Source organism: Ochotona curzoniae, unplaced genomic scaffold, assembly GCF_017591425.1.
Source record: "Ochotona curzoniae isolate NIBS_2020 unplaced genomic scaffold, NIBS_Ocur_1.0 patch83, whole genome shotgun sequence".
Taxonomy (NCBI): domain Eukaryota; kingdom Metazoa; phylum Chordata; class Mammalia; order Lagomorpha; family Ochotonidae; genus Ochotona; species Ochotona curzoniae.
Genome location: NW_024467065.1, coordinates 73593 through 98359, shown reverse-complemented (window position 1 = coordinate 98359; position 24767 = coordinate 73593). Strand labels below are relative to the sequence as shown.

The window sequence follows — 24767 nt, the reverse complement described above, 5'->3', positions numbered from 1 at the left end:
CACCTCTGATTATTGATCTCTGCTGCAGTATCTGATCACTGGAACACTCCCTGCTGTCTCCGTGGCTTCCCCATGTCTACAGGTCTCTAGATGTCCCTCTGTCATTTGCCTGACCTCTCCTGTTTCCCAAGATTGCACCCTCTCTACTTCACCTTTGCTCATCCTTCTCTGTTGAAAACTACTCTCGCTGTATTTTGCCTCTTTGCCCTCTCTCCTGCAACTTGTAGTCTGAGTTAGCTTACTCTGGTATTGGATCTTCTGATTTGGAAACAGGAAACAGGCACTATGGGCTGTGCTTTGTAAGTGGTAAATTGTCTATCATAAGCCGTTGTGGTATTCTGTATTCTGTAGATGTTTAGACTTCATCAATAGGATCATTCCAAGATTACGATGGAACACGGGGAATGTTTAAACTAGATGAGAGAGAAAGTATGCAGTATGAATTTGATTCAGGCTCAGTCACTGAAGGATCCTGTTACTGACCTACAAGGCCTTTTGTCTCCTTGATACCAAAATGTAGTTAAAAATATCTCCAAATTTACAGTAACATGACTGAATTGTGTGCGAGTTCTTTACTATGGGACAGGTGAATTTCTGGGTTTTTCTGGTGTCCTCTCAGAAAATTGTTGTTTTTCTCCATTCTGTGTGCTATGCCTGCCCAGTTTCCTTCTTTGACTTTACAGAGCTTTATACCAATCCTAGTTTCCAAGGACAGTGGGATTCATAATGGAAGTTAGAATATGGATAAAGGTGATTTTTTGAAAAGATTTATATATTTGAAATGCAGTAGAGTGTGTGTGAAAGAAATCGATCTTCTATCCAATGGTTTAGTCCCCAAATGGCTATAATGGTCAGAGCTGAGTCAGGCCGTAGCCAGGGACCAGGAGTTTCTTCTGCTTCTCCCACTGCCACACAGGTTTAGGATACAAGTACTTGGATTGTCCTCTGCTGCTTTTCCACATGCACTTAGAGGGAGCTGGATCAGAACTGGAACAGCTGAGGACTGCATCTGGCACCAGTAATGGATCCCAGCATCACAGGCAAAGCTTTATCTGCTCATCCACAACAGTAGCACAGATCCTGTCTCTTCTAACAAAATTGTTTATGCCAGAGGAAGGAATATGCCTTGTGAAATGGTGTTCTCCATAAAGAGTGCTTCACTGCCCAAATTCTCTTTCTATAGGTTCACAGTAGAAGCAGGGGGAAGTGGTTAGGATTTGTCCTTGCTGTTGGGTTTTGTTGTTGTTGTTGTTGTTGTTGACACTGATCAGATTTGAGCAGTGCTACATCATCTTTTAATGACTGAATTGGAATCTTTATTAACTAAGCTTGGTGATAATAGAGCATAATAGCAAATCACAAGTCCATACGGCAATCCAACCAATCATAATCCAATGAATCATAATTCCCAAAGGAACAAATGGTCATTATCCTTAAGTCTATCCATTAAGCTGAAAACCTATGTCCCAGCTTCCCCAACAATATAAGTTATCTTAAGAGACATGCAATGAATAACCATTGCCTCATCTAAACAGTACACAGGGACCATGCTCAGGGGATCACCTGGGTCAGCCAAGAGTCAAGTTGCCAGAGTAATGGAAGCACCTGGCCAGAAAGAGAGTGAGAGCCCCTGCTTCATGGGCCTTTTAAAGGGGCTGGGAGGGGAGTGGTTGCATGACAATGCAATACCGGCCCCTCTCATTTGATAGGTGAGTCACAGGTGAGTAGGAGTGAATACCTAAGTGTTGTGGGCTAAGGAGTTGATTAGTGTTCATTGGAATGGGCAGGAACAGCAACTGGGTTTGTAGCTAAAAATGCCTAGACTAATTGGACTTGTTGCATCCAATATCCTGGCTAAATTAGGACGTGGGGGAAGTGGTTGAGGATGGAATTATCATTCCATTGCTGGTAGGACCCACCTTCAGGATAGAGGGTGGGGGACACAGCCAAATTTCATTTGCCCACCGTCAATGGGTGCTGGCTATCACTGGCTGCACCTCATAACAGATGATATTAGTTTTCTAATATGTTAGTCAAGAGGACATCTAGTACCATGAGGGCCAAACTAATTAGACAGCTCTGCTGGACAAGTACTTGGGTGAATAGAGACTCATATAAGTCAGTAGAGGAAGATAGTCAAGGGCCTAGAAAAATACTTATTGATAGGTTCTTGATGATGTGGTCCTCAGTGGAGGCATAAGGTTTCATATCTGAGAATCTGCATCACTCCCTAGCACATTTCCTTTACTTTGTTCTACCCTTATTTCTGAAAATGGAGCTCTCTGAAACTTTTTCTGTCATCACATTTTATATTTAGAGATAATGTTAATGCCTCATGTGTCCTGATAGCTCTTTCCTAGCTCAGCAGTCAGGATGTTAGTACAGGACCCGGCACTGTGGCCTAGTGGCTAAAGCCCTTGCCTTGAACACACCTGGATCCTGTATGGGCGCTGGTTCTAATCCTGGAAGCTCCACTTCCCATCCAGCTCCCTGCTTGTGGCCTGGGAGAGCAATTGAGAATGGCCCAAGGCCTTGAGACCCTGCATCCATGTGGGATACCTGGAGGAAGTTCCTGGCTCCTGGCTTCAGATAGGTGCAGCACCAGCCTTGGGGCGTGAATCATCAGACGGATGATCTTTCTCTGTGTCTCTCCCTCTCTCGGTATATCTGACTTTGCGATAAAAATAAATCTTTAAAAAAACAAAAAGGATTTTAGTACAAAAGATTCCAAAAAGTGTCCTTTAAGAGATTATTCAATGGACAAGGGTACAGTGGTAAGCAGATACTGTTGTGCCTGAATGAACCAAAGTGGACTGTATGAACCAAAGCACACACTGATAATATGTCAAAATCCTTTATTGTTTTGATATTAGTTTTTACTTGAAAGAGTTACAGAAAGAGAAGGAGAGTTGGAGAGAGAGAGCCCTTCTATCATGTGATTCACTTGCCAGCTAGTCGTAAAGGCCAGAGCTGGACCATCCAGAGCCAAGAGCTTCTTCTGCATCTCACACATGACTAAAGGGACCTAAGACCTTGGTCATTTTCTGCTGCTTTCCCAGGCCATTAGCAGGGAGTGTTATGGGGTGCAGCCAGTGATAGCCAGCACCCCTTGACATTGGGCAAATGGAATGTGGCTATGCCCCCCACCTCTGTTCACGGCTTGGTGGAGTCTGTGAAGCTAATTGTGTACTCGCAGAGTTCCTGATGGTGGGACCTAACAGCACTGAAATGTTAATTACATCCTTCGTGGGAAGTACTCAGTGCCTCCGGACCTTCCCTTCCTCCTTCCTGCTAAAACGTTGTACTGTGTACCTTTCCAACTAATTGGAGAGTGAGGGCTTAAAAACCCCTGGCTTCTGACATACAGTGCAGTAGTTCCTGGAGTGTAGTGGGAGCTGCTGTCCCCAGGCGAGGGCAATAAAGACCGCTCCTGAACATCCTGCAGCTGAGTCCGCTGTGATCTCTCTCGCACCCGGCGACAGGAGCAGCAAGGAGTTAAACTAGATTGCATAGGAGATGCCCAGGCCAAAGCTGGGGAATTAGCTTGCTGCCCCACTCTGCAACCCTTGAAAGTCCTTTATTAGTGGAAGGTTGAGGGCAGGATCTTCCCCAGAAATCTTTTTAATTGTGAACTTTTTTAATTTTAAGATTTATTTATTTTTTTTTATTGGAAAATCAGATTTAAGAGTGAAGGAGAGGAGAGAAAGGTCTTCCATCCATTGATTCACTCCTCAAGTAGCCTCCACAGCTAGACCTGAGCCGATCTGAAGTCAGGAGCCAGTAACTTCTTCCTGGTCTCCCACACTGGGGCAGGGTCCCAAGGCTTTGGACTGCCCAGGCCACAAGTACGAGCTGGAAAAGGAAGTGGGGCCACTGGGATATGAACCGGCATCCATATGTGATCTCAGGCATGGAAGGCGAGGATTTTAGCCACTACTGCACTGGGACCTTTTTCTTTTCTTGTCTTGTCTTTTAAGATTTACTTATTTTTTCGGGTCCCGGTGCTATAGCCTAATGTTTAAAGTCCTCGCCTTGAACGTGCCAGGATCCAGTGTGGGTGCCGGTTTTAATCCCAGTGGCCCTGCTTCCCATCCAGCTCCCTGCTTGTGGCCTGGGAAAGCAGTTGAAGATGGACCAAAGCCTGGGGATTCTGCACCTGTGTGAGAGACCTGGAGGAGATTCCTAGCTGCTGGCTTCAGATCAGCACAGCCCTGGCTGTTGCAGTCACTTGGGAAGTGAATCATTGGATAGAAGATCTTCCTCTCTGTCTCTTCTTCTCTCTGTATATCTGACTTTGCAATGAAAATAAATAACTCTTAAAAAAAGAAAAGATACTTTCTTGAAGATGCCAACCTGTTCTTTTTCCAATACTTTGAATTGTGTGAATATGTTAGGTTTATAATGCAGTTTTTCTCACTTAATATCTGTTATCTATTATTGACAAGCAGAAGTACTGCAGATTTTGGCATGAATTCATTTTCAATTATTTAAAAAAAATAGAAAAGTTACCTTTACTACTAATAATAATAGAAATTTTGATATGAATAAAACAAACTAGAGTGCCCAACACCTGTAAAAAACATCACTTATAGAAAGATCTTTGAGGTGGAGGCTCCTGGGGATCCCCTGGAGAGCCAGGTCAGACTTAGTGCTTGGGGCCCTGGCCCTAGGTACCACTGCCAAGCAGTGGGTGAATCCAGGGCTTGCCTGGGCATGAGTTTTCTCTTTTCACGATAAATACAGTGTGAGGGAATCTCTGCCATTCGGGTCCCTGGCTCTGCCCACTGCCACCATCTTGGAGGGGGGATGTTTTGGTCAGGTGAGTTCGACCTTGGGGGCTTGGGTAGAAGGACCTTCCAGCAACGTAGTAACTGCTGGGGGGTATCTGAATATTGGGCAAATTCTAGGGCTTACAGGTGCAGTGGTAGAATATGCAGGGCTTGAGTAGAACCAACCCCATGGAAAATCAAGCCCTGCTGGATAGCTTAAGAGTTGGGGTGGTGATAGGATGAGCTAGGTGTGACCATAGAACCTGCCAACACTCACAGGTACTGGGGCCAAGAGTAGGTGGGGCAGGACCAGCCTGCAGCACCCATATGTACGTCCTAAAACAAGTTGTGTGGTGGCCCAGGATACAACATTCACCAGCTCATACAAGGACAAGATGGAGGGGCCTGATATGCCTACAAGGACCTAACTCTTGCTGGCATGCGTGAGATCTGGGTCTAGGAGTGGGCCAAGTCAGGGAACACAGAAACTTGCCTAGTGGGTCATAACGCCTAGTGGTAAGCATGGGGTCCAGGCCTGGGGTCTGGATAGGCTGGACAAGGTGGCACCACATGTTGGCAGATGTGTAGGTTGATTTTTGAAGGAGCAGATTGGGCAGGGCCAAGCAGTCTTTGCCGCATCACCAAGTGTGGACCAACCAGGTTGGAGCGCAGGTCATACCAAGCTAGGCTGTCAGACCTCCATGTTTGCATGAGCCAGGGATGGGAGTAGACTGAGCAGGGTCAGGTTCTAACACCTGCCAGCAAGAGTTCAGACTGGGGGCAGGCTGGGACAGGCCAGGCTACAGCATCCAAAGGCAAAGGTCAAGACAGGTAAGGGACTATGTTAAGCTGGGTTAGAGCAACCACTGGCACACACAAGATCTATAGCTGGGAACAAGCCTGGTTGGGAAGCAAAGGGGACACACTAGCTGGGATGTGGTTCTCACTGGATAGTACAAAAGCCAGAGTAGGGTCTACGCTCTGGTCTGGACATGGTTACAGTGTCTTTCAGCACAAGTGTGGATTGGGTCTGGGGTGTACCAGGCTGGGCCAGACTCTAGCACCCACAGTGCTTGTGAGAACCAGGGTAGGTGTGGGACAGGCTAGGCTAGATGTCTGCCCCTGCTGATCCAGGTGTGAGCTGTGTCTGTATGTGGACCAGGCTTGGCTGGGCTGTAACACCCAAGAGTAAAAAGTAGAGCAGGTGAGGGCTGATCAGGAAAGGCCACTGTTCCTGCTAGGACAAGAGGTGGACTAAGTAGAACTGACCCGTGGACCCACTGGTGTGCATGAGATCTGGCATTGGGAGAGGTTCTGATGGAGGAGCTTGGGAAACTCCTCTGTCAGGACACAGTTCCTGCAGGTGAGCACAGGAAGCACGATAGAGAGCAGCCCAGACCAGGCCAGGGAATGGTACCCAAAGGCATACATTTAGCTCAAGTCTGGGGCAAACTAGGCTGAGCCAGTTCATATCACACGATGGTGAAAATGAGCACCAGAATGGAATGTGTGTCAGCTGGGTTGGGTCACAACACAAGCCAGTACACATGAGGGCCAGGACTGGGTGGTTGGCTAGGCTGAGCTAGACTACAGCACCTACTGGCAAATGTCAAGGTGAGGTTGGCCATGCCAGACTGGGGCTCAGTACCCAACCATCACAGGTGAGACCAATGGGGAAGGGGACGATCAGGTAAGGGGCTGCATTGGACTGTCCTGCTGGATCACCAGTCACACTGGAAAGCATGAGTTGATGGGGGCAGACCAACTCAGGCAGGGCTACAAACCGTTGGCCTCATGTGAGCTGGATCAGGGGTAAGGCAGACTAGATTGACTATTCCTACTGCTGTCTGCATACGCCAGAGTGGGTGAGAATTGGTTGGATTTTGCCACATCATTAGCTGGCAGATGCTGGCATGTGGGGTAAATTCTGTCAACTTAAACTATAGAACCACCTGGAGAGTGCAAGATCCGTGAGTGGGAGTGGACTCAGTAGGGAAACAGTGGGCACCTGCATCTTGGGTTGCCACTCTGCCTGGTGATCATGAAACCAGAACTGGGACAGGCATGGCTTGACAGAGTGTCACCCACTGGCACATGTGTGGCTGGATAGTGGAGCTGGTTGGGTTGATCTAGGTTTCAGTGCCCATTGTCAAGTATGAGAGCTGAATGGGATGTAGGACAGACTGGACCAGTCTGTTTGACATACTGATAAGCATGGGAACCAGGGCAGGGTTGGGCCTTGTGGGGGTTATTGCAGATCACTCTGAATAGGCTATAGCTCCCATTGGTTTGCATAGAAATCAGGAATGGAGACAGAAGTGACCCAGCAATTGCAACTACCAGTGTGTGCAACGGACTGTGCCAGACACTGATTTGGCAAGCACACACAAGAGTTAGATCTGGGATCACCTCAGATGATGTTTCTTTGGGGATCCCCCCAACTGAATTGCTGGACTCAGAACCCCAGCCATGGAGAGAATTGCAGGTTCTGTGGTCTGACCAAAGAGTGCATTGTCAAGGCTGAGCCTCCTCAGTGACTTAGATGGAGCAGTGAACAGCATATCCAGGTACACATGAAGGATATGACAGTACATTGGAGTCTGTAGAGGACAGAGAACAGAACAAATTGATCAACTACCCCAGCCAAGAGTTGGCAGTAAAGAACTGGGCAAATGGAAAGTCTAATGTGAACTCTGTGAACCAGTGGATTCTAGAGAGATTTCGTTGTGATTGGAGTGGCAAGATTGGCAGTAATTCAGAATTGTTGAACTAGCAAAACCTCTTGAGCAGGACCCTTGTTCCAGAGTCCAGCTCCAGCTGAGTTCAGAACTCGCGAAGGGTGCATGGATAAGGCATAAAGAGGAAAGAAATGGACCACTACGATTTCATGATCATAATGGACAATGCAAGAAAGCTGTCCGCTTTATACAGAAGCAGTCAAAATCTGGCTCAGACTGTTTACATCATGGTCAAGTGGGTGTTTCTAAGGATAATTCTGCCATTTGCTTCACCTTAAAGCAGGATGTTATCCATCCTGATCCTGTGGTCAGGAAGTTCTCAATAGATGGTGCATATCAATCAGTAACACATTCCTACTACAATCCTCATCCTACAACTTGATCTTGAATCAGTTAAGGGAGGAAATGCATCACAGAAGGAGGGACCTAAAGATCAAGGAAAGAGGGAAAGAATAGATTCCCACTACACCTAGGGACTTAACACCCTTGATTAGCATATGGTCAATGGGGGCAGCTGAGACAGCAATAATAAAAGGCCCTTTTGCTAAAAAGGTATCAAGCAACATCAACTTCCAAGCTCACATTGGTAGTAAACACCAACTCCCACAGAGGCAGACAATGCCTAACTAGATTACAGAATACTCAGTGGGGTTGTCCGGTGTCCATGCAAAGGGAGGTGGAGCTGCATTCAGGTGATGCATTCAGGTGCATTCATTGTAGAGACATCCACCGGGCCCTGCCACACAGCGGGAAGTTCCTTGCGGCCCTGCCTGTAATGGGACAATACTCTTCACACCTTTCTGTCTTCCACACCCACCACATGGACCCTAGCACCCTCGGAGTATGTCCCACTTCAGGGGTGCTGGGATGGTGTTGGGTGGCTATCCTCCATCTTAGGGTGCAGAGGCAGTTTGGAGGTTGAGTGTGCTTCTTTCCTGTCTCTTTCCTCCCCTCAGATATAGGGAAGAAAAATAAGAGAATATGAAAATGTTGGTTTCACCTACCTTCCTATAATCCTTGACCCTTATCACTCTAGTCAACTATGTAAAAATCATCAAAAATAAAAACAATTAAAGGAAATAAATATCTTTGAAAAGTTCTCCTAATTGAATTTGAAATGTAATTCTTTATGACTCACCAACATATCCACTAATCAACCTGAAATATAGTTCTATATACAGTATATTGTTTTGTGATCATTTTAGAAATGCAATATTTAATTGAAGCATAGATTGCAGAGAGATGAGAATATTCCATCACTAGTTTATTCATGCCCAAGATGTCAGGGCTCTGCCATGCTTAGGCCAGGAACAGGAATCCATCTAGGTTTCCCTGGGGGTCCTGGAACCCACCCACTGTGTTCCAGGCCCAACAGCAGAATGCTGCATTGGAAGTGATAAATAGCCAGTAGGCATAGACAAGGCGTTTGGTTGTCAGGCATGATCTGTCCCAAGCAGTAGCCCAACCTCATGTATCATGACATTCACTCTTCTAAGTGTAATGTTTTTCTCTGGCTTTTGACATAACTATTTCATGAGGTAAAGATTTTTTTTTAATTTTTTTTTTTTTTATTTATTTTTATTGTAAAGTCACACATGCAGAGAGGAAAATCTTTCATCCAATGATTCACTCCCCAAGTGGCTGAAATGGCTGGAGCTGAGCCAATTGAAGACAGGCTCCGGAGCTTCTTCCTGATCCAAAGCCAGGAGTCCAGAGCCTCTTCTGGGCCTCCAACGCATGTGCAGGGTCCCAAGGCTTTGGGCCATCCTTGACATCTATCCCAGGCCACAAGCAGGGAACTGAATGGGAAGCGGGGCTGCTGGGATTAGAAGCGGCACCCATATGGGATCCCGACGCATGCAAGGCAAGGACTTTAGCCACTAGGCTACTGTATCGGGCCCCAAAATATTTTCAAACAATGTTGCTGCCATATTCATAGATGTCCTGTGGGCTAAGACAAATAAAATGGCAAAGTCAAGTGTCATGGGGGTTTTTGAACTGAGAAGTGTCATTGAAGACTTAGGAACTTTCATTTGGAATAATTACTAACAATCTGTGTAGAATACTTTTATCTATATTTCCTATGTAGGTGTAGACAAAATTACTCTGATTGAAAGATTTCTGCCTTTACATAATTTTAGTAGTAAGTGCAAGCAGTGTTCTAATGGAAATCCTTCTGCAGCTCCTCTGTAGAACTAGGAAAATACTTAATACCCAGTTATTTGGCTGTAGCATCAATTTTAGTAACTGATGTTTTTCTGTGATATGTTGTAATCTGAACAATGGTTGTTGAAAAATAGGTACGTGCTTGGCAGTAACATTATTGTTTTTAAATAAGTAGTAAATGTTTGAATTAAGCTAAGAAGAACCTAATTAATCACTGCCAATTATTGAAATGGTTGATGCTGTTTCAAGGAAGCCTTCCTGGCACTGTCCTCTTTAAAGCACTGTTCTTGCCCAGGGAAGGTGAGGGTTTTTGTGTCTCCAGCCATTGTGTCTGGTTCCTGTCTTGACATTACTTAGCACAATAGGAGCCACTAAGGGGACTAGGAACAAGCAAGACCAATTCCTAACTCCCTCTCCCCACCTTCTCTTGCAGGTGTAGCCCTGCAGCCCACCACTTACTTCCAAGACATGCTTTCGAACACACCTTCAGTAAGTTGTCTGTTTACTTCTTAGCTTGTTTTTACATTGTATTGTAGGGGCTTTTTGATGTTTCATAAAATCAAATGAAAATCCAAGAGGGAATGAAGGTAAAATTGTCATAACTAAGACATTGGGGCGGTTAGAGCTGAATGAAACTTTCCACGTTTTCTGATGCCATAAGACAGACATATTATTTACATGATTCAGTTTTTTTTTTCTTTATGTTTGACAATCTTTACATGGTTAATTAGGGCACAAAGGTTCAAGAGCTATAGGAAAGTGTATAAGGCTATCATTTCCACATTCTCTTTTTTTTTTTTTTTTGTATCTGGGGTAAATGTGGAGATAAAGGGAGAAGCCCCACCCAGCCTCCCACTTATCTCAGGTCCTCAATGTACATGATTCAGTTTGAAACTAAAATCGTTAATTACTGTGGGATATCAACTTCAAAATGATTTTTGCAGACCTTATACATGATACAATCAAAATGACTGAGTACCAACCTGAAAATAAACACTCAAACATTTGATTTAGAGTAGTAATATTCATTATTGTGGGTTTTTTTTTTTTTTTTTTTTTTTTTGGCTTTTTTTGCTTTTTTTTGAATTGCTGACATAGTGTGATGGCTAATAACATTTGGAGGGTATAGTATATTCATGAGCTGCTACAGGAATGTGTGGAGAATGAAATATGCTACATTTTTTTGTTAAATATTTAAATAAATCCCATTTATTTACTTATTTAAAAGACTGAGTTACAGAAAGAGGAGAGAGACAGAGACCTGTCTGCTGTGTGCTGATTGTACCTCCAAGTGGTCCCAATGGTCAGGGCTGGGCCATGTCAAAGAGAAGAAGTAGGAGGTCCATCTGAGTGTCCCACCCAAATACTTGAGCCATCTGTCACTGATTCCAATGTACAGTAGCTTAGAGCTGGATTGGAAATGGGGCTAATGGCAGCTGAATGTGCAGTGCCGTAATGCCAATGCCATTTCCTACTGCAGGGTGCTTTCTTTTCCTTTAAGATTTTTTAATTTGTAAAGCAGAGCTATTGAGAAAGAAGGTGAGATGGAGAAAGATCTGCTATGTGCTGGTCACTCCTCAATAATTGGAATGGCCAGAGGTAAGCAAGTCTGAAGCCATGAGCCAGAAGTTTTGTCCATGTCTGTGACTTGGTTACAGGAACCCACATGCTTGATCCATCTTCCACTTCCTTTCCAGGCCTGTTATCGAGAGTTGGGTCAGAAGTGGAGCATCCAGGCTATGAACCATTGCCCATGTGGGATGCCAGTAGCTTTATCTACTGAACCACAGAGCTGTCCTTTGTGGCATTATGTTTGGTTTCTATTTGAATGCAGAGCAGTAGAAAAAAGGTGAGAGAGATAGAGATCTTCCATCTGTTACTTTACTCCCCACATGGCTACAATGGCAACAGCCAAGGCAAGCCAAAACCAGAAGCCACTTCGGACCTCACTCATGGGCAGAGGTGTTCAAGGAGTTGAGCCATCGTCTGTTGCCTTCTCAGGGCAAAAGCAGGAAAATGAATTCAAAGTGGAACATGGTACCCACACCATAGTCTAGTGGCTAAAGTCCTTGCCTTGCCTTGCATGAGCCACGATCCCATATGGTCACCAATTTGTGTCCCAGTGGCCCCACTTCCCATCAGCCTCCCTGAATTTGGCCTGGGAATGCAGTGGATGTCTGCCTAGGGCCTTGGGTCATACATATGACCCATACATATACATATATATGTATACATATACATATATATTTTAAGACAAATGAATAATAATGTATAAATATTGTATGTAATAAATAATGTATAAATAATGTATAAATATTTTGCCGTTTAGATCTTCTAGTCTTCATTTGTCTTAAAAAAGATCTAAACGGCAAAATATTTAAATATATGTATAAATGTACATATATATGTGTATATATACATATTTTGGAAAGGCAGATAATAGAGGGAGATACAGAGAGAAAGATTCTTTTTTCGCTGGTTCAATCCCCAAGTGACTGCAACAGCCAGAGCTGAACTGATCTGAAGCCAGGAGCTTCCTGGGTCTTGCATGTGGATACAGGATCCCAAGTCTTGGGGCCATCCTGAACTGCTCTGCCTTGCCTACCATTATCACCCTGGCCTTAATAATTGTACTTTTGACTTTTAGTTCAGCATATGTTTTGTCATAATCCACAGAGTGAAGTATAAATATTGTCATTTATGTTTGTAATTGATATTTTTATCAGTTTTTCATTTACTGTAAAATGCATACAAACTTTTTAACACTATTTGTAATTTTTTCATTTCTTTTGTGTACTTTGTGTCATGTCTTTTGAGCCTTTGTTTTCAGGCACATTTACTTCATAATTATGTCATTCTGAGGCATCATCTGTTATGATGTAGTGTTTCTATCTAGTGTGCATACATACATACATACGTATACAAACATTTGTATGTAGTGAGCAAATTTTACATATATCAAAAATACAGATTTTAGTTTATTTTCCTTTTCTACCCTCTCTCCTGCCTGCATTAACTATTCATCTTCCTCTCCACTTTTTAAAACCGCATACTTTGATTTCATTTCAGAATCACAATTATAACACTCCATTAGATAAATCAAGACATGCCAAGTAAATAATAATAGTAACAAAGAATAAAAAACCTACTTTATATTTCTCAAGAGCTTTAAACAAAGGATATACAAAATACTGACCATCCAGAACATTACTCTCACATGGGTTACATTTTTTGGTATTAGTGTTTAAAGACTATAGATATTGTTGAAGACTGTATATATTTCTGGCAAATATAATATCCAGTGCCTTCAACAGTTAATTAGAATCAGAGTCATTAGAGAGAACTGTCTTACAGAATAATACAGGGCAGATATTTTCATTTTCATTTTACTCTGTGATGTTGTATAGATTGTAAATTCAGCTGTGTCCATACAAGTTGCAACTTAAGCATATATAGAATGCACTGCCAGTCATTCCGTGTAAGGATCCAGGACTGAGGAGACACATGTTTTTCTAGATGTTGTTGTCATTCGAAGACGTGGCTGTGGACTTCACCCAGGAAGAATGGCTTCACATGAACAATGCTCAGAAAACTCTGTACAAGGATGTGATGCTTGAAACCTATGGCAATCTGCTGTCCTTGGGTGAGTGAAATTCTGTCATGCCCAAGCAGAATATCTTCTGTACAGTTGACAAACTAAAGAGTTTTTAAAGTTTAGGACTTCATAGGACTAGTATTTACGACTGTAAAGAACCTGAACATCTATCAGATTGTCAGAGAATAATTCCTATTAGACCATTTGTGACAAAAATCCTGGAACCACGCTTTTCTCCTTGAAGTCCCCAAATTAGTGCTTTCACAGTCTACATTATTTCTCTTTAACAGGGTTCTACATTGCAAAGCCTGATGTGATCTTCAAGTTGGAGCAAGAATCAGTGCATTGGACATTGGAAAACTCTGTAAACCAGGGACTTCCAGGTAAGTCAGCACATACGAGCAGGGAAGTTGATAACATAGTTCAGTAAATGTTGGCTGGGAAAGTTTCTTCCCAAAGGACAGCTAATGTCATGCATGAGACACAGGCATTCTATAGTCTGCATGTTTAGGTTTATTCTAACAGTGCCTTCAGCTGTTAAAATTTGCCAGCTTAAAGTAAAACATCTAGAACTGCATATTGATCTCTTACATGATCCCAACCACTTGAATCATCATCTGCCACCTCCCAGGATATGTTTTCAGGAAGTTGTATTGGAAGCAGAGTAGCAAAGATGAGACAAAGTAGTTCTATTATGGGATGTAAGACATTCCAAGCTTTAGTTAGAATTTCTGTATCACGTTTTCTGCTGTTTCCCCATCAATATAAAATAAAAAATTCCAAGTTATTGAAAATGCAAAAAAAAAAGGCTATTATATTAATGTATTAAATGTCCACATTTTACTGATGTTAAAATCTTCTGTAGAATTGCAAAAAAACCTCATCAGCTTTACTTGAGCATTTGAACAGAAATACTTAGTTGTGATTCATGGATATGGTTACTCTTTTTTCCTCATTTTAGAGTCCTACAAAAAGAATGAGCTGCTTGAAGCTAATCAGGAAAGTCAAGAAGGAATCTTAAGGCAAGTTGTAATCACAAAAATTATATAATAACTCAAAAACGAGTTGCATTACATAGATGCTTAATTTTAGCTCTGGCCATACTTGAAACATGATGTGAAATGGAAAGGGTACCAAAGAAACTTGAGAAATGTAATTCTTTTCCTTTCCTTTCTCTCTTTTCATTGCACCCAGAACTAGGCGTTGGGTGGGTGGGCCCATGTTTATTCTTGACCATCTGGTGCCGATTCATTTCCATAGATTCAGTACCATTTGACAAAAGGCATACCGACCTTGTGAAGTCTTCCCTTTGCTGAGTCAAGCCACATGGTTCTGGTCTAAGACCCAGATATCTTACTCATCTTCAGTTGGGAGGCAGGGAAAATGTACACAGGAAAGCTCAGTGGTGCTTTCTGCAACTTAGCATGGAAACAGAAATGGGATTCAGTTGCAGACAGGACTTTTACTCTGAAAGTGACCCAGTGTATTTACAATAGGAAAGGGCCAAACCACCTCCCAGAAGAGAGCTCAGAAATGAGGTGCTTCTTAAATGGCGAGAGGGAAAGACCATCATTTATTTTAAAATGTGTCTTTTTCCTAGGAATCCTGATGCAATGACATTTGGAAAAAAGCATGCCTCTAATGTACCTGAGAGTGGGAAAACTTTTCATCAGAAGTCATACCTAATCAAACATCACAAAATCCACACATGGGAAAAACCTTATGGATGTAGTGACTGTGAAAAAGCCTTTTGCCACAAGTTAGCTCTCATTACACATCAGAGAATCCACACAGGGGGAAAAGCGTATGAATTTAGTGAGTGTCCAAAGGCCTTTTGCCAGCAGTCATCTCTCATTAAACATCGCAGAATCCACACAGGGCAAAATCTTCATGAATGTAGTCAGTGTAAGAAAGTTTTTTGCCAGAAATCACACCTGATCACACATCAGAGAATCCACACAGGAGAAAAACCTTATGAATGCAGTGAGTGTCCAAAAGCCTTTTCTGACCAATCATCTCTCATTAGACATCAGAGAATTCACACAGGGGAAGATCTTTATGAATGTAGTGACTGTGGGAAAGGTTTTAGCCGGAAATCATATCTAATCCTACATCAGAGAGTCCACACAGGAAAAAAACCTTATGAATGTAAAGAGTGTGGGAAAGCCTTTTGCCACAAGTCAGCCCTCATAATACATCAGAGAATCCACACAGGGGAAAAGCCTTATCAATGTAGTGAGTGTGGGAAAGCATTTTGTCAGAAGTCATACCTAATTAGACATCGCAAAATCCACACAGGGGAAAAACCTTATCAGTGTCCTCAGTGTGGAAAAGCCTTTTTCATGCCATCAGATCTCATTATACATCAGAGAATCCACACAGGGGAAAGGCCTTATAAATGTAGTGAGTGTCCAAAAGCCTTTTGCCAGCAGTCATCTCTCATTAAACATCGCAGAATCCACACAGGGCAAAATCTTCATGAATGTAGTCAGTGTAAGAAAGTTTTTTGCCAGAAATCACACCTGATTACACATCAGAGAATCCACACAGGAGAAAAACCTTATGAATGCAGTGAGTGTCCAAAAGCCTTTTCTGACCAATCATCTCTCAATAGACATCAGAGAATTCACACAGGGGAAGATCTTTATGAATGTAGTGACTGTGGGAAAGGTTTTAGCTGGAAATCGTATCTAATCCTACATCAGAGAGTCCACACAGGGGAAAAACCTTATGAATGTAAAGAGTGTGGGAAAGCCTTTTGCCACAAGTCAGCTCTCATAATACATCAGAGAATCCACACAGGGGAAAAGCCTTATCAATGTAGTGAGTGTGGGAAAGCATTTTGTCAGAAGTCATACCTAATTAGACATCGCAAAATCCACACAGGGGAAAAACCTTATCAGTGTCCTCAGTGTGGAAAAGCCTTTTACATGCCATCAGATCTCATTATGCATCAGAGAATCCACACAGGGGAAAGGCCTTATAAATGTAGTGAGTGTCCAAAAGCCTTTTGTGGTCGCTCATCTCTCCTTAAACATCAGAGAATCCATACAGGGGAAAATCTTCATGAATGTAGTGAGTGTGGGAAAGCTTTTCACCGAAAATCATATTTAATCACACATCAGAGAATCCACACAGGGGAAAAACCTTATGAATGTAGTGAGTGTGGGAAAGCTTTTTCCCAGAAATCACGCCTAATCACACATCAGGGAATCCACACAGGGCAAAATCCTTGTGAATGTATTGTGTGTGGGAAAGTTTTTTTCTGTAAATCAAACCTAAACATGCATCAGAGAATCCACACCGGGGAAAAACCGTATGAATGTAGTGAATGTAAGAAATCCTTTTCTTATAAGTCAGTTCTCATTTCACATCAGAGAATTCACACAGGGGAAAAGCCTTATGAATGTAAAGATTGTGGGAAAGCTTTTTGTCGGAAGTCAAAGCTGAGCAAACATGAGAAAATCCACACACGGGAAAAACCTTATGAATGTAGTCAGTGTGGAAAAGCCTTTTGCACACAGTCAGCTCTCATTACACATCAGACAATTCATGCAGGGGAAAAACCTTATGAATGTAGGCAGTGTGGAAAAGCTTTTGCTCAGAAGTCATACCTAAACAAACCTCAGAAGATCCACACAAGAGAAAAACCTTATATGTGCAACTATTGTGGGAAAGCCTTTTGGCAGCAGTCATCTCTTGTTAGACATCAGAATATCCACACAAGGGAATAATTTTGGGAATGTAGTAAATGTGGTAAAGCATTTTACTGGAAATCACACAAACCTTACAAATGTGTTGAATGTTGAAAAGCCTTTGATTAGACACCAGAGAATTCAGACATGAAAACATAAATGTGGTGAGTCTGGGAAAACCATTTACCAGCACTTACCTTTCTTTAGACATAAGTCACATCTAATCACCTCATAAAATTCACACAACAGAGTAACCTTTTTAATATGAGCAGTATTGAAAAACCTTTTGCAGATGTACAGCTCTTATTTACACATCAGCAAAATTATGAGTAGTATCATTTTATTTCAGTATACAGGCTTCATGGTGCTGTAAGATATTTCACATGCAATCTGTACTTGTTGTCCCTTTGATATGAGTGAAAAATGTGAATAAGTTCTGCTTTCATATTTTAAAATGTTATCGAATAATCACTGTATAACACTTGATTGAAGTACCATCTTTTTAATTTGCACTGATCTGTTATAGCTTTTTTACAATCTCTCATCCTACATCCTGTTACAGACTAGTATTGGAATCACAACTATTATTTGAGGCATGTGACAACTGTAATGCTAAATACTCAGGTTTGAAAAATGTATCTTTCGTCAGAGTGGAGATTTTCTTGTGATGTCTTTGAAAATGTGAATCAGTTTTGGCCACTTTCTCTGCTGCTATACTCTTGCAGGTATATCTCAGGCACATAAATTTGTCTGGTATCACATTCTTGGGATGTGGTGATGGCTAATGGAGTTTGTGTGTCAGCTGCCAGAACTGCTGCTCAGATTCACACTGATTTCATGTGTCATGGCTTCACAAGCAGGTTTTTTGCCACCAGATGAATCATTTTGCTCATATGAGCTTTGGTCTTAAGTCTTTCAACCCTAACAATGAGCTAGTGTTGTAGCATTGTAGAGTAAGATTGTATCTGAGGTGCTGGCCTCCCAGATAAATACCACTAGTTCGTATCCTTGCTTGAACTTCTAGTTCCTGGATTCTGACTTCATATCAGCTCAGTTGTTGCTTTAGCCATTTGTAATGTGAACCAATGGATGGAAGATATTTGTCTGGCTCTGTTTCTCATTATACCTCTGCACTCAGATTTTTTTAAAAAATGAAAGTGCAAGCCATGACTGATGTTGATGTAAGTCAAATGTTTAGTGTGCAGCCCATTGGCATGTTTCTCATCTGGGACAGCCTTGACCACGTTCACTACTTAATCTTTAGGTACAAGGCTCTATCAAACCCAAAATTCTGAGTACCAAGTGCAAGAGGTAACTTTTTCTGCAGAATGCACTACGTAGCATGTAGCCAATGCCTTAGTTAAATTGAAGAATGAAGTTTGTGCACTTCTAACTGCTTTCCGCCAGTATTTGCATGAGGCCCCAACATTCTCATGACGAAGATTGAAAATAATGGTCTCACTCACAGTTCCCTAGTCCTACAGTGTTCCTACTCTGGTCAAAATGTAAATGTCATCAAAAATTAAAAATAATAAATTTTTTATACCAAAAATTTAAAGACTCATTTTTTCATTGTCACCTAAATGTAAATATCATGCAAATAGTATACAGATGTACCAGTTGGCTTTCTTTTTCTTTAGAATGTATCATAGAAAGATTAAAAGTGGAATTTGTAAATGGATATTTTCAGTGATTGAAAGAACCTATAGCAATTTTTACTGAAACTTGGATTTTTCCTTGTAAGTAGTATATGTAAATGTGTTGTCTGTTAGGAATTATGCATCGCTTTATAAAACAATAAGCATTAACCTGCTTTTCTTAAAGACAGAGAGGGACAAGACATGCTTATAATGTGTCTATGTGTGCTTGTGATGGTTATCAGGTCTCTGTGCCACAGGGAGATGATAGCCCATTGTTGTGTACTGCTCTCAGCCCCATCACCTCCACCCTGTTTCCTCTACATTAGCAGTTCCCATAGTGCCACAGATCCTCTGAATCTTCTGCCCTGGGAAACACTGGATAGCTGTCAATATTGAAAGGCATCTCATTAGGGACAGTTACACGGCTTCTCTCTTGATGCTTGTGGGGGTGGTCCTTTGTAGCAATGTTTCTCAAAGCATTGGTTTTCAAAATCTAAAATAAAATTCGTAGGCAGAAACCTAGAGCCTCTTCCAGGTGTCCCATGTAGCTGGAAGGTCCCAAAGACTTGTGCCATCCCCGACTGTTTTTCCAAGAAATAAGCAGGGAGCTAGATGGGAAGCAAAACTGTGGAGATTAGAATTTGTGCCCATATGTGATCCCAGCACATTCAAGGTGAGGACTTAGCTACTAGGCTACTGCTTTGGGCCCAGTCTAAAATATTTTTTAAAGTAATCAATCAATCTGGCTGAATTGGATAAATACTAAAATGTGAGTTCATTCATTTACCATGCATGGCTATCATTTTCAAACATCTTGACAATTTGTCTTTTTTAGAAATATTTATATGTTTAATATATATGTATTTAATTTATTTTGAACGCAAATAAATTATTGAGGGAGAGTGTGTGTTTCCTCTGAAAGGTCATCTTTGAGTTTCATTGAAGCTCCTCTATACATCACTTGATTTTTCTCACCTGCACATTTAAGGTTTTTATCCTTATGTTCAACTGAGGATAGCTTGACTATCATGTGTCTTGGTGAGGTTTGCTTTTGGTTAACTCTGTTGAGAGTTCTGTGCTCCTCCTTTATATTGTTTTCCAATTCTTCAGATCAGGGAAGTTTGTGTTTATTTTTTTCATTGAATAAACCTTTAATCTCATTTTCTCTTTCAGCACCTGCAGGAATTGCCATAGTTCTAATGTTGGGCCTTTACTTGTATGTTTTAATTCTTGGATAGCTTTTTAGTTTTTCCAACTCGGCTTGTAGCTTTTTGTTTGTTCCCCCCTGGTGACAAGAAACATCTTCCAATTCTGATATTCTTTCTTCTGCTTCATTCATTCTATTTTTGAGACTCTCCACTGTACTTTTAATTTGCTCCAATCTATTCTTAACTTCTGAAATATCAGTTTTCATTTGATTCATATCTAGTGTGACAAATTCTTTTAATTGTTTCCTCTTATATTATGTACTTCTCATTGTTGGCCAGAAGCTCTATAATAAATTTTCTAAATTCTGTGTCCCCCAGTTTTTCAACATCTTTCTCAATTGACCCTGAGGGTGGTAGAGGCTTTTTCTCCTTTTCCAGGGTGTCTTCGTTAACATTCATTGTGCCTCTGTCACTTCTTTTAACTTTTGACATTGCAATCGGTTTGGTGGATTTTTCTCCTTAGTGCAGATTCCTAAGATGTATTACCTATAGGTCTACAAGTCAGTTTTTATGTTCAATCAGTGTCCTGGGTTAGGAAGATGCCAACTGTCCCAGATAACTGGTTTATCATTGGTGCTGATCTTGTCTAAACCCACAAGATGGCACCTGGTCAGGCCCTGCCTGAAAGCCAGTGTTGTTGGCCTTCAGATCTTGGGAACACACAGTTCCTGCAAGGTGTGAAGCTGATGCTGTCCTCCCTGTGGGATCAGCTGTATGTGACTAGCTAGAAATGTGTCCTCTCTGGCATTTGATCCCTGTGCTGTTATCTCCAACCCACCGCCAATCTGCCCTATGGAGTCTGCAGCTCCTTCCCATTCATTGTTGGGCCAAAGTATTCAGCAGGATTGGCCAGTCCCAGCCTGCCATCACCTCCTGAGCTCCCCATGTGCCAACCCAGGCTCCCACCTGGCTGCTGCAAGGGCTGATCTGTGGCCACCACTGGATCCCTGGTTGTTGCTGGAATTTGGATCACAGCTCACGGGTGGCTGATAGGTTTTCTGTTCTCTGTAACACTGCTATGCCATTCTTGCCTCTTCCTTGTGTCCAGGGGTCTCCAGGTACCTCCTTGTTGACAGCCTGACCCCTGTCTTTGTTGGTATTCTGTCCTCTGTTCTTTACCCTGTCTAATGATTCTCTGTGATTTTGAACGTGTCTGCAGCCTTTGCCTTCATCTTGATTCTCCCCCTAGCTTGCTTGTAAGCAGATAAAGGTCTCTGAGAATGATATGTCCACTCAAAGAGAATTTACGTGGAGAAAAATCAGGAAGTGATTTAAACAAAGATAGTAGATAAATCTTTGGTCAATTTCCAGGGAAAACAAAGCAGTTATTGATTAAAGCAAAAAAGCAGTGATTAGCTGAAAGAAGCTTAATTAATTCAGGTGTTCCTTACTTAACATCAACAATGGTCTAGGGAGTGTTTCGGGACAGAATTGAGGAGAGAATTACTGCAACAATATGTTGTTGCTGGGGAGCGCACCCATGAAGACAAACAAGTATAACAATGCTTTGATTCTGCATTGATAAGTTCAGTTATATTTCTGCACCACACCATTCAACTATTTAGTTCATCATAAACTACTTTCCTGAAGAAAATGAGGCATATGTATTGTTTATTCATTTCAGTTACTGTCCCGACCTGCAGGACACAATGCTCAAACCCTGAGGGTGGACTGGGAATGCTGGGCTGCTAGCCCCCGGGCTGCTGGCCCAAGAAACACACAGACACATGTACTTGGTGAAAGAGAGTGCCAATGCCCTTTATTTTATTCCTCATATATACTTTCTTATACCTCTTTATACCTACTCTAGGGGGGGAGGAGAACGAAAGGGGTTTCCTGAAACTAATTATCTTCATTGAAACAGGGAAGGAACTAATTATTTGAACAGGAACAAGGACGGAGGTTCTGTTCTGCTTGTTTTGCATGGAGTGTTCTTGCCACAATACCTTGCTTGCTGTGGCCCTGCTTGCCCAAGGAAGGTTTTACAGTGAAGTAGGTTGTCAGGCATGCCAAGTCTAAGGCCCATAAGTCTGTGGCTCCTAACAAGTTACAGAAAGGAGTCCTCCATTTGCTTCATGAATGGTCCATTTAAAAACTGCAGTAAAAGTGCATCACTTGGAATATAGCAGCTACTTTAATATAAAACAGTTCATGTAAGCAACTGTTTAGTAAATGGGTCTATTATGTTAAAATTGGTTTTTATTTTTATTATTTTTTATTTTATTTTAAGATTTGTTTATTTTATTGGAAAGTTAGGAATACAGAGAGGAGGAGACACAGAGAGGAAGATCTTCCATCCGATGATTCACTCCCCAAGTGATCGCTACGGCCAATGCTATGCCGATTAGAAGCCAGGATCCAAGAACTTCTTCCCACACGGGTGCAGGGTCCCAAAGCTTTGGGCCATCCTCCACTGCTTTCCCAAGTCACAAGCAGGGAGCTGGATGGGAAGTAGAGCTGCCGGGATTGGAACTGGCGCCCATATGGGATCCTGGCAGATTCAAGGCGAGGACCTTAGCTGCTAGGCCACACGGCCGGGCCCATGGTTGTTATTTTTAGCACTCTAAATTCCAAACACAAAAATATAAGCAATGGAGTATAAATGTTGCTATTTGTAGAAGTCCTTCAGATAGTTAAGCATGATATGAGCTTGTGCTGCTTTTCTAAAAATAAATCATTAAAGGATACAGAGATGAAAACATTTGCTCCTAGATGAAGTTGACACAGTAATATGATCTGCATAACCCCTCTATAAACTACTATGGTAAGATAAATTCTTATTTTATATGTTTCTAGGTACTTTTATAATCAAATGGAGAGTATTCTTGATTGCCATTTTTGTTTTGCTTTGGATAGGGAATTAAATTGCAAAAACTCACACGTGTAGCTTCCAAGAAATGTCTAGCTGTTAATCTTATAATAAGCACTATTTTTGCTTTTGAAGTAGAATTTTTAAAAATTCTCTGCTGTTTCATTAGTTCCATTATTTTTAAGTTATTAAAGAAGTGGTATTTGAAGAAATAGAGTTAATGTGTGCTTCAAACATAAATGTGGCTAGAAAAATCTCACAGATCCTAAAAAGATCTCAACACCAAGAATTTTAGAGGAAAGGACAATCTTAACATGGCAGTGAAAAAAGTTACTACTACCAGGGTTGTGATGAAAAACTCTGTAGCCATCCATAAGCAGGGACTTGCTGAGCGCTGAATGGTCTGCACACCACACATAGGAATTTGCATTGATTACTTTATTTTTTGTATTCATGTATTTAAAAGGCAGAGTGGAATTAGCAAAGTAAGAGATGGCCTCTTGTTATTTATATAAGAGGGAAAAAACAGGGTATGCTGCATTCCATAAAACCTAAACATAAAAGTATGAGGATGGAGAGGCAGAAGAAAGCAAAGCAGGAAAGATATCAGAGCAGGAAGAGGTAGAAGGAGAGAATAGACTAGGAAAAATGGGATTGAAAAGATCCAGCTGGATTCCCTGGAAGGGATGCAGAATTTTTCCACTATAAGAGCCACCTACTAGAGTCAGAACATGTTCCATATAAGGTCTAACCAAAGTCATAAACATCCACAGGTTTTTGTGCCCAGATTTTGAGATCCCCAGAAATCACCAGGAGTCTGAAGTTGATGGGAGTGCACAAGGATGGTTTATTCAAGCTTGGCATGTCCAAGCTTGGGTTCTTGGTTGAGAGTGGGAGCCGACTAACCAGCAGGTCAGCTGGCCAGCCGGCCAGCGAGGGCCAACACCCCTTACTGGAGTGCATCCCCAAATAGCACATTCACAGGGCAGTCCACAATAGGTTGAAAAGTGGCAACTCACAATAACATGCAAGGTGAGGAGGAAATACACAATACCCTTCCTGTTTCAGCTGAACAGACCGTGCCTCCAGCAATTAAGGTTAACCACCCACATGTGAGCCACATGTGAGATAACCAGATTTAGGTGGGCCTTGATTAATGAGAATTGGAGACCATTGGTGCTACAGGTCACGTAGGCCATTTGGCCCGCAAGCTCACACAGTTTCATAGTAGCAATGAGCTGACAAATGGTTGGGATTTTAATCCTGAGGTTCCTCAGACAAGAAGAGAAATCCTACAAATGAGGAAGTAATTTTAATTATCTCATTTCCTGTTTTAAGATTTATTTCATTTCTTCGAAAAGCAGAGTTACAGTCGAGACATTGAGGGACACACCCCCAACACATATTTCCATCCACTGATTCACTCTCCCAATGAGAAACAGCTGCCAGCACAGAGCCAATCTGAAGGCAAGGGGCCAGGAGTTTCATCCAACTCTACCATATGGGTGCAAGCATGCAAGATCATTGGCCATGTTCCATTGCTTCTCCAGATATATCAGCAGGGAGTTGACCCATGTTTCTTTCCCTCTAGAGCTGTTCTACCTGAACTGCTCATCGGTCTGCTTACATTTCTTCCTTTTTGTCTAGGAGAATTCTCCTTGATAAATGTTTATCTTTAAAAAGAAGAAGAAGGTGTGTTGTGTGTGTGTGTGTGTTTCAATATTAATCTCTGGTCCAACACTGTGACAAAGAAGATAAACCTGACACCTGCAGTGCCAACATCCTTCTGGGTGCTGTTTCAAGCCCTGGCTGCCCCACTTCTGATCAGTTTTCCTGCTACTACCTGGGAAAGAGGTGGAAGATGGTCTCAAGTTCTTGGGAACTCTGCAACAATGTGGGAGACCCAGAAGATCCTAGCTCTTTATTTCAGACCAGATGAACCCAGACATTTGTTTATTTGGGGAGTTAACCAGGGGCTGACCCATCTCTATATAACACTTTTACAAAAACGTATTTATCTTGGAGGTCAGAGTTACAGACAGAAAAAACAAACTTTGAAAATGCACCCCATTTGCCTGTTCGCTGTCCAGCAGCTATGGACTTGGTGCAAGGAGCCTAGGAATAATACGCTAATAATACATGTGAGC

General features: G+C 42.0%; 1 protein-coding gene across 2 annotated transcripts in view; it reads left to right on the top strand.

Moving 5' to 3' along the window:
* The window catches only part of LOC121168271 (zinc finger protein 260-like), a 28940-nt gene extending 10917 nt beyond the window's left edge, over positions 1 to 18023 (top strand). The window contains exons 2-7 of one of the 2 annotated variants that reach the window (XM_040998193.1): positions 10107 to 10162; positions 13190 to 13316; positions 13559 to 13651; positions 14230 to 14290; positions 14869 to 15716; positions 15801 to 18023. In XM_040998193.1, the coding sequence (XP_040854127.1) occupies positions 10142 to 10162; positions 13190 to 13316; positions 13559 to 13651; positions 14230 to 14290; positions 14869 to 15716; positions 15801 to 17002 (2352 nt within the window). In that variant the 5' untranslated portion in view covers positions 10107 to 10141 and the 3' untranslated portion in view covers positions 17003 to 18023. Of the gene's footprint in view, positions 1 to 10106; positions 10163 to 13189; positions 13317 to 13558; positions 13652 to 14229; positions 14291 to 14868 lie in introns of both variants that reach the window. The other variant, XM_040998192.1, reaches the window with a different exon arrangement.
* Positions 18024 to 24767: the final 6744 nt, after the last annotated feature.